General features: G+C 40.8%; 1 protein-coding gene across 1 annotated transcript; it reads right to left on the bottom strand.

The window, feature by feature from the left end:
* Positions 1–559: 559 nt before the first annotated feature.
* RFK (riboflavin kinase) lies at positions 560–7,979 on the bottom strand. Its single transcript, XM_039361332.1, has 4 exons — positions 7,649–7,979; positions 5,928–6,079; positions 5,205–5,307; positions 560–3,628 (listed from the first exon to the last, which is right to left on the bottom strand). Exons 1-4 carry the CDS (start codon positions 7,941–7,943, stop codon positions 3,495–3,497), a joined length of 684 nt encoding a protein of 227 aa, XP_039217266.1. The 5' UTR covers positions 7,944–7,979; the 3' UTR covers positions 560–3,494.
* Between the last annotated feature and the right edge of the window lie 2,741 nt (positions 7,980–10,720).

Raw genomic sequence — 10,720 nt, 5'->3', positions numbered from 1 at the left:
CCTTTCTTGCCACAGTTGTTAAGTGAATCTTGCTTTCCCATTGACTTTGCTCATCAGAAAGTTGCAAAAGACCATCACATGACCCTGGAACACTACAACTGTAATAAATATGAGTCAGTTGCCAAATGTCAGAATTTTAATCATGTGACCATGGAGATGCCACAGCTGTGAAAAATGGTCCTGTCACTTTTTTCAATGAACTGTTGTAAATTGAGGACTACTTATACATAGCCCATCACCAGATATTCTTTGGCACACAAGTTGAAATGAGTGTCAGTCATAGATTGCATTAAGCTACCAAGAAATATATACAGGTAGTCCTCGACTTATGACATTTTGGACCAGAACTGTTGCTAAGCAATGTGACCATTAAGTGAGTCACACCAAATTTTACACCACTTTTTTGCTACGGTCATTAAGCAAATATTTAAGCAATAGTGATCATGTGGCCACAGAACATTGCTACCACTATAAATACAAACTGGTAGGCGAGCACCTAACCATAACTGTGGGGAAGCTGCAGGTCTTTTTTAAGTTTGAAGAACAGCAAATTAAATCATTTTTTTTCCAGCACCATTGTAATCTCAAACAATTGCTAAACAAATGGTCGTAAATTGAGGACTATCTTTAAGGCCTTGGTGCTGCTAGAATTGCATATGCAGAGTGGGTAAAGAGAAAGAGAACATGAGCACGTTACCAAGATAAAAATAAGGAGAACCCAAGCTTTTAAAATTTAATGGTAACATGAAATATGAAATAATAAAAATTTGAACCATGAAAAACAGAATTCAGGATTCCTGGGGCACCATCTTAAATGAAGGACATAAGACTTCCAATTCATGATGTTCATGCAGTGAACATAAATTTGGGGTGGTCTTTCTCCTTATGCATTTGACATATATGCAATGAGCTTTTTCCTACAGATAAATAAGACTGAAATATTTTACACTACACAATCCCTAGAACAGTGGTGGTGAACCTATGGCACGCATGCCAGAGGCAGCACTCAGACCCCTCTCTGTGGGCATGCGTGCCGTTGCCCCAGCAGAGTTCGTCAGAGTAGCGAGCACGTGGTGTTTGGAAGCGACAGGGCAGGAAGTGAGCAAGTGGCATTGGCTCCCAGGGATGCCCTGGAGATGGTGAGGAACTGGCCCCCGCCGCCCTGGCCCCGCTCACCCAGTCTGCCGTGACCACTGCAGCCACGCCCACCCAGTGGGCCACGCCCCCCAGGACACAATACTGATGCAACCCTGGCACTTTGCGATAAATAAGTGGGTTTTGGGTTGCACTTTGGACACTCGGTCCCTAAAAGGTTCACCATCACTGCCCTAGAAGCTTGTACCCATTATACATTTGTAAAATTATCAAAGTGCAATCAACTGAATTTTCCACTGTCACCTTCATTCTCCATACACATAGTGTACACATTTCCAGACTAGACATTTCGATTCGATGCACATCCCATTTTCCAGTAAGCACAGTTACCAATCCAATTAAGTTTTAATTAAAAGAATTTTTGTTGCATTTTGCGTAAAAACATGTATCAAAATGAAAAATGTAAGCAGAAAAAAAAACATAATTTGGTAATAAGCTTCTGGTGTTTTGTTTTGTTTTTCCAAGCACATAAATATCCTGGGACAAGCAAGTCCCCCCAGCTATATTGACAGAGAAGCCATGAAAACTGGAACTACAGGAACATGCTAGGATTGCAAGTTACACATACACTTTATAGCAGCTGGTAAACCATGTATACAGACACAAATATATATACATACATAGTTTATCCTCATTATTTGCAGATTTCATATTTACAATTTCATCTACTCACTGAAATATATTTATAATGCCAAATACACATGGCAGTTTTGCAGTCATTTGGGGACAGGCTCAGAGCAGTGAAAAATATAAGTCACCTGACAAACATGTTCCCATTGAGGCTGATAAAGTGGATACTCTGCCTTTTTATTTCAGCTCCCATACTATAAAAGTGCGTTGTATATTCCCCCTAGGAGCAATGGTTCAGTATTTAGTAAATCAGAATTCATTACCTTATAGAATGTAACTATTGTGAAGAACAAGAATTGATTGCACATACGTATGTGTACACATGGACACACAACACAAGCGTACAGGTCGTCCTAGACTTACAATCATTTGTTCAGCAACCGTTCGAAATTACAAGAGCACTGAACAAAGGGACTTGTGACCCGTGCCTGATGTTACAGGTATTGCACTGGCCTTGTGGACTGGCAGCTTATCCCTACTTATGACTGCACGGGGAATGCAAACCCAACTACCAGTCTATTGCCCTCTAACTGGCCCTTTGTGTATGAGGAGTGGCTCTTTTGTGCTGTGCTCTTGGAACTTCCCAGGTGTTTGATACTTTCTGTGGGGCAACTGTTGCTTCCAAGGGGGTGGCCACAGCTTCTTTCCCTGGCCTCGCATTGCCCTGCAGCATCTCCCAAGTCACCCACAGCCTGTTCAAAGCCTCTTAGGGCCTCCGTTACCCTGAGGCACCTCCAGGTTCCTTGTGACTCAGTCCACCTAGCAACCCATGAGACTGCTTCATTACCACAACTGAGCATGCTACAATTACACTGGCCAAGTAGTCACATGACATTCTCCCTTGACAACTGCTCTGCTCAAGGATTGAGATTCTGGTCCCCAATCGGGACTTGCAAGTCTAGGCTACCTGTAGATATACACAAAGACCCCAGTCCGTCACATTTTCTTCCAAGCAAATTAAAGGAGCATTTAATCAAATGAAAGGCTGGTTTGTAACAGCGAAGTTGCATCAAAAGTAAAGGAACTTTTGTGAAAATAAAGGTTTGTTCCAGGTTCAGATGCCTCTCTTAAGATGAAGGCTTTCCATTCACTATAAAACAGTAAAATAGATAAGCTCTATAAGTATCTAGGAATTCTCAGTTGAAGGTAGGAGAAATTAAGTTACGCTTTTACTCTCACTGAAATTAACAGCGTAATGCAGTCACAGAGGGCTTAAATCCTATTTTAAAGGGATTAAAAAGGACTTCAAATGAATCCAGCTAATGTTTCAAATGAACAATTAAAAGCCTTTAGGTCTAGGACAACTATTCAGGCAGTAAAATTACTGATAATATTTCTACTTTTCCATTGGAAATCTTTCACAACAAAAACATACAGCATGGGCGTTATTAAATAAATAGCAATCATTAGAAATATGTAGAAACATTTAGAGAACAAACTTTTGTCTGCCCTTTTGTCTGCACGAACAACAACACATAACAGATTGCACTTTCTATTGGTCAAGTTACATGGCCATTTTTTGAAAAAACAAAAACAGTGTTACTTTTAGAGAATCACTAACCATTTTAGTGTAATGCTAAAATAACAATCCTAAAGAGCAGAGCAGAGTAACAATCCTAAAGAGAAGAGCAGCCTTCTCTATTAAAAAGAAACATGTGAAGATCAGTTCAGTTTAAATAACTGCAGTGAAAATAAAGAAAGGGAATTATTTAATGACCATTAGTCATACTGCTAACATTTCCTCTGTGAAAGAAGTTGTCATCTTTAAACTTCTGGTGTTCTGGCAAATCTAGTAGACTTTTAGCTTCTTCAATGTCATGTTGAATAGCAGCTATAAGTGCATCTGTAGAGGGAAAACATAAAACATTAACTACTTCTAAAGCAGGGGCGGGCAACTGATTTTATCAAGGGGCCACATGACAAACTGGGATTGCTGCCGAAGGTTATAGCTCTGCCCATTGCTGCCACAACCCAAACCCCAAGGCTGCCGCCACCATCCCCACTGCCACTGCCCTGCCCTAACATTGTTAGTGCCCCCCACTATCATAGGCCAGACTGGGATCACCCGTAAGTCAGAAGTGGCGTGCGGACAACAAAATGCTCAGATCTGTTCCAAAGTATATAATATTGACAAATGCAGGATCCGATCTGAGTCGGTCATTGGGACCAGGGGTTTTGTCTTCCGAGCTTTCGGAGTCACGCTGGAGCCCATCTTCAGAGAACTTCTGTCTAGCAGTGTGTGTGCAGTTCTGTTTGTGGCTGTTTTAGTGGCTTTTTAGCGCACACTCTGCTAGACTCAGATCGGATCCGGCAACATTACCCTGAGACACATTGTCAAAGCATGCACAGTCTTATTGCATTGAGATAACCCAGGAGTAAACACAGTAAACAGTGGTCTATATTAAATGGTGGTTTATCTTACACTATCTACAGTATCGTACACCAGGAACAATATACATACATGTGTTAATACAGCAGGCTCCAACATACAGCACTTACAGCAGGAAAACAGAAGACAGAGAGCATATCTACGGAAACTTCCCTTTTATACAAAGCTCTTAAAAGGACACAGACCCAGCTGGCTCTTAAAGGGACATAGACCCTGCTGAGTCATTCCCATCATTACATCATACATCTGACATTACATCAGCTGATTAGCTTTTAAATCATTACTTTGACATACATATTTGCCTTCATTCGTAATATTGGTAAATGCCTGATTCAAGATACAAATGAAATAAAGCATCTGCTGTCTACAAGTTTCTTTCATACCACCTAAACTGAGTGAGTTATAGTCTGAGAGTACCTATGTATGTTGCTTTTTCTATGGAAAAAGATGGGAATTGAGGAAATAGTTAAAAGGATCCAAAACGATGCAGCTTTCAATTATGATTCGCATGGCTAATACCTTGCCAAAGAGGAAGGGAAGACAGAGCAAGAAAAAAGTCATGAGTCTTATTGAATTATACACCCAATATATGTATTTTCTCCAGGAACTCAAGATGAATTTTGTAGCACATCAACAACCCTGTGAAGTAGACTGGGCTGAAAGATGTAAGCTTCCAGCATTATATGTAAGTTTATTGTTCCTACTACAGTACAATTATCACTCAAACTGAGATTTATCAGTTGGGTTGTGCTTTTTACCCCCAGATAATTGCAATTTTCCATATTTTTCTGGTTCTATGTAACGTGCAGCATAGGTAGATGTTGTAAATGTACATTTTCTTCAGGAAGAAAATGTTTCTGATCTACAATTTCACCCAAACCAATACAGGTATAAACGCTCTTCATATTCTTTGCCTTGGCAACCTATATTTTAAGAACTCCTATTGTATAATAATGATATTAAAGACCTGATCTTATTAGTAGACCTTATCATTTATCAAACAATAAATACTCAAATACTCAAGACTTACCTAAAGAATTAAAGTTCTGCTCTGGTCTTATATAACCAACAATGATTATGCTGAGTATTTCTCCATAAAAGTCTTTCTTGAAGGTGTGAATGATGTGTGTTTCCTTAAAAAAAACAAAAAAACATTTCATAGCATGTCTATATGTATATTAAAGCACTGAAATAAAGACACGTTTATTTCCAGAAGTTTTAAATATAGGTAAAACCAAAACAACTATTGACTTCTAAATAAGAGTACAGACAGTTCTTTCTTAGTGACCATTCAGCAACTGTCCAAAGTTAGGGCAGCACTGAACATATAACTTTATGGTTGATCCTCAAAGTTCTTGCTGTTGCATGTGATCATGTGGCCACGACATCAAAATCTGGATGCTTTGTAGCCTGCCCACATTTTGCAGGCAGCTTTACTAGAGGCAGGTAAGGGCAAGAACAAGCAGAAGTATGAGTAAGCTCTGTCAGTGCTGGGCTCGCCTCCAACCTGTTGCTAGGCCTGCAGGTTGGCTCTCCAGGAGTGCTTCCAATGTGAGCTGTAGAACATGCACCGCACTTCCAAGAAGCCCTCATCCTCCATTTTGTTTCAGTATATTACTCACAGTCTCCATTGATGGAGCATCTGACACCTCACTACTCCACTGCCTCCTCTCCAGCAAAAACTGTCCAAAAATAAATTTCTACTGATCAGGTCCTAAGCTACTTCTAAGATATTAACACACAACATACTCACCACTGATTTCTTAACATTCTTGTAATACGGATTCCAACCTATACTCAAAACCACTTTATGCACATCTCCATTTCCAACACAACCCCATCCATAGTATATGCCAGTACAGATATCAGATGGGAAACTATCAACCACTTCTTCGGAAAAATTAGCTGAAAAATAAAACATTTACATTTATTAATACTGTAACTCATAGCACACTCAAAAAGATCAGGCAGAAAGTCTTAGATCAATACATACACCTATATTAATAGTATAGTATACTATGATCCAGTTGAGGGAGACTATAGGTTAGGGCAGTCTAAATATAACTAAGATAATTTACATCAATGTTTAAGTCATTCTTCAAATACACACATACTCAAGAAGGCCAGCCTGCATTTGAATTTTCAGGAACATCTGTTGTTTTGTAATTTGGTAATTTACATACATAATAGAAAATAATAGTACCTAGTCTATAACATAATGAAGGTATTAGGCTACCTAATAATATATAACCACATCTTGTAACATGATTTGTGTTACACGTTACCTCCTTTAAAGCAAAAGGAATGGAAAGTGAATGTGCGCATGTTCCTCTGCATGTATTTTAACAAAAAGCCCATAACCTAGTTCTTTCTATTAAGAACTAGGAATTATATTATTTCTGAGCAGTTTCATGCCAGGATTGTTAAAAACCTACCTCTTCATTAAATGCAGAAGCCCGATTCTAAATTATCACAAAATATCCCTTATGGAAATGGTTTTAATCTAAACAGTTGGGGAGACACTCTTGCTTGGGGAGGAATTTAGGCTGGATACTTGGACAACATAATACCAGAAAATATGAAAGTTCTAAGTTAGGTTAGGAGCCCACAATACATCTTATTAAGTTTACAGCATTTTAGTGTAACGATTAAGGTGCTGGCCTAGAAACCATGAGTTCTAGTCCAACTTTAAGCATAAAAGCCAAACGAGTGATTTTGGGCTAGTCCTTCTCTTTCAGCCCAATGCACCTCACAGGATTGTTGTAAGGAAAGAGGAGGGGGGAGTTTAAGTTACAGGTAGTTTTTGACTTACAACTTACAATTGAGCCCCAAATTTATGTTGTTAAGTGAGACATTTGTTGCCCCGTTTTTTGCCACAGTTGTTAAGTGACTCCCTGGAGTTGGATAAGTTAGAAACCTGGTTAAGTGAATCTGCTTTCCCCATTGGCTTTGCTTGCCAGAGGGTTGCAAAACGGGATCACATGACTCCTTGGATGTTGCAATGGTTATAAGTATGAACCAGTTGCCAAGCACCTGAATTTTGATCACATGATCATGGGGACGTTGCAGAAGTCCTAACTGTGAAAAACAGTCATAAGTCTCTTTTTTTTAGAGCCGTTGTAATCTGGAACTGTTGTCAGTCGAGGACTACCTGCATTTATAAATAATTACGGGATTAAAAAAAATCAAATAAAAAATAAAGTCGTTTTGTACTATGGGAGAAAAAAAACCCACAAGCACTATCTAGGAAGGGGCTGAGCTGGACTTTGAACGGGACTTCAAAGACCAAAAAATAAATAAAAAAAATCCAGCTCCACTTCTGTGGAAGCCTCGTTTTAATCAAGGCAAGAAAGAACCCAGAAAGCTGACCTTCCCGCCGCCAGAAGAACCAGGCAGGGGCGGCGAAGGAAAAGGACCTGCCGCGACGCTTCCACCCGACTCCCCCGGGAGCGGCGCCCGGTCCATCGCCCTCACCTGTGCGGATGCCCAGCTCCTTGGAGCCCCGCCCGAAGCCTCGCACCACCTCCCCGCGGCAGAAGCACGGCAGGCTCTTCATGGCGACGGAGCTTACGAGGGCGCGAAGGCAGCCGCGGGACGGAAGGCAGAGGCAGCTTGGTCCCAAGGAGCGCGCGCCGCCGGTCCCCACGACTAAAAGCGCAGCAGTCCCGGGCGGATCCAGAAGGCTCCAGCCGCGCCTCGTCCGAGAGGTGACGCACGCGACCACGCGCGATCGTAGAAGAGAACTGCCGGTGCGGAAGAGGTGGAGCATTGTCTTGCGTCACAGGAGAAGCGGGGAGGGGGGAGAGACGAGATGGAGGAGGAAGAGGAAGAAGAAAGGAACGCAAGAACGTTCTAGCAAGCTCCTGCAAAGGTTTGCTCGTCAGACGCCGGTGGGCGGAGCCACCGCATTTCTGCCCCGCCCGACAAAGAGATTGGCTTAAGAAATGCCGCCAGCGCGCCTGCGCCTTGGTGTTCTCGGCAACTGTGTGCGGGCTTTGAAAGTTATCGGTGGAAAGTTGCAGCTGGCGCTTGTTCCCATCTGGTTTTCTCAGGTCGCCTTTCCAGTTTCGCGAAACGGCTGGCGTCGAAAAGACAGAGGTTGCTGCCGGCTTTATGAAAGGCATTGTCTTCTTTAAGGATTCTGAACACGACCGATGAATTTGTGTGAGCCATGAAGGAAAGAAATGACTTCGTTGGGGGTTAGCTTTGCGAGACATACGTAAGCTTGCAGGATCCAGATCTGGGTCGGTCACCGAAACCAAAGATTTAGTCTTCCGATAAATACATAAGCTTAGATGGAGTTTTGTAATCCCGGGACAGACACTGCAACCATCATAAATATGCACCAGTTGCTAAACATCTGAATTTTGGTCACCTGACCACAGGGATGCTGCAATGATCATAAGTATGAAAATAATGCCCTATCAAAAAATCTTGCATTATTTTGCCCGCAGAAGTCAACAGATTTTTAAAATATTACCCCCACCCATACAAATGAGTGTTTCAAAGTATAACTCGCATCATCCCACAATCACGAGAACTGCAGTGAAGCACATTGGGAAAATCAGTTTGGGAAAGCTGGTAAAAGTGCCAGGTAATGTTGGATGTTGCTGAGATGAACACTGAAAGATACAAGGAATTTCAAGCAGTTCACGCATGCCCACAATACACAGCTTAGTCACTGAAATTAATTCCACATCCCTCTTTCAAAGGAATAGTGGAGATCATAAACCAGCCTTCCCAAACTGGGTGATCACCAACTGTGTTAAGCGGTTATCTTCAGCCAGCTGGAGGAGTATGCTGGGTGGAAATAGAAGTTTTGTAGGCAGAAGACTAGCAGAACACATAAATATCAACTTGTAGAAGACACATTCTTAATCTTACAACACAGAGACCAACCACAGTTTCAACTGGAAAACTGAGCACCTAGACCAAGTCAAATCCAAAAAGTTATGGAATTCTTAGAAGTTTGGCATACAGATAAATCAAGCCATTAATAGACCCAGAGATAAAGCACATTTACAAACCATTCAAAAGAGACGGAAAAAGCTAAGAAGGAAATAAGTCCAGGACACATCCTCTCCAGCAGCTTTCATCCAGATAATCAAGGATTAACACCAAAGGAACTATCAAACAACAATATCCTAACTGAGGCTTTGAACCAAGGCAAAAAGCACATCCTGACCAGCACTGGCACAGCAAACTACTGTATATGAAGAGAGAGAAAATCCAATGTTAACCAGCACCAATAATATTACCCGGTCAGGTATTGAAATATAAGCAAACTAAACCCCACATCAAATAAAGTTAAAATAATCTAATACAAAAAAAATATGAAAGCACCATAAAACAAAACACACAACATGTATATGGGGCTCCACTAACATCCCAGTAGTTAACACTTGGAGAAAAAGCTGAGCAGATGGCCAACGCAGATTGGATCAACCCAGGAATTCTCTTCTATATGCCTTGATTCCCCAGCTGCATCCAGGCTGTTGTATCAGGATAGCAGGGAAAATCCAACTTCTATAGAACACCTAAAGTTTCAGGCTTGCTTCGGAAATGGATTAGCAGTGAGATCAATGTGACATCATGAGAACAAGGTTTCTTAAATATTTCAGTGGGGAACCTTCTTGTGAATGAGCTAAGACAGGAGTAGGCAACCTTGGCTTTTTTATGATTCGTGGACTTCATTCTGGGAGTTGAAGTCCACAAGTCATAAAAGAGCCAAGGTTGCCTACCCCTGAGCTAAGGCATATACTCTTTTGCAATTCAGCTAAACAATCCTGATTTATTTCTTTTTAACTTTCTGTTGGAATGTATGTAGAGAATGCCAGTCTGGTGATGGCAACTGCTGACTGGCCTGAGAATAGCTTCTACCCAGCATACTGTATCTAGATTCTAGAAGGTACAAGCTTGCTGAAAAGTCAAGTTAATTAAACATTTCTCTTATGTCCACTAGATGGCGGATGTTATCTATTCTTGTAAAAAACAAGATTAGGTGTTCCAACTCCTAAAGAACAATCACTTTAAAACAGAAGTCTGAAGTTTAAAACATCATCTGAAATGCTTGCAAATTATTGCATGACAGAATGCTAGACTGCATGGAATGTGTAACGCTTAAGTTTATGCAAGCAAGCCCCATTTTGTTTCTTTCACCATGCAGCCATGACAGCTAAACATATTTCCATTGATTTATGTTACCACTGTTGGTTTCAGAAAGCTTCAAATACACCAATCTACAGTTCTCTTGAAAATATTGTCCTCTGTTGCCACTTGGTATTGCTTTTCCACTGAATTCATATCCATGTAATTATAATCCTATAATTACATTTGTGCAGTGGAAATATTTTTCCTTAAAATGAATTATTTAAAGTGGACACTAAGTGACCATTACATTGAAGCACAAATTGGCTTATTGACACTGCTAAAGAGAAGATCAAAGTGCTGAAAACAAAGGCAAGATATTTCATTGGATATAATACATCGTGCTTAGTTAGGTCAGTGGGGTAATTTAGAGTATAACTTTGAAGCAATTATATAGGA

The sequence above is a fragment of the Crotalus tigris genome, unplaced genomic scaffold (genome assembly GCF_016545835.1).
Source record: "Crotalus tigris isolate CLP2741 ecotype Arizona unplaced genomic scaffold, ASM1654583v1 scf7180000017585.4430047, whole genome shotgun sequence".
Classification (NCBI taxonomy): Eukaryota; Metazoa; Chordata; class Lepidosauria; order Squamata; family Viperidae; genus Crotalus; species Crotalus tigris.
This window is presented reverse-complemented; position numbering and strand designations above follow the sequence as displayed.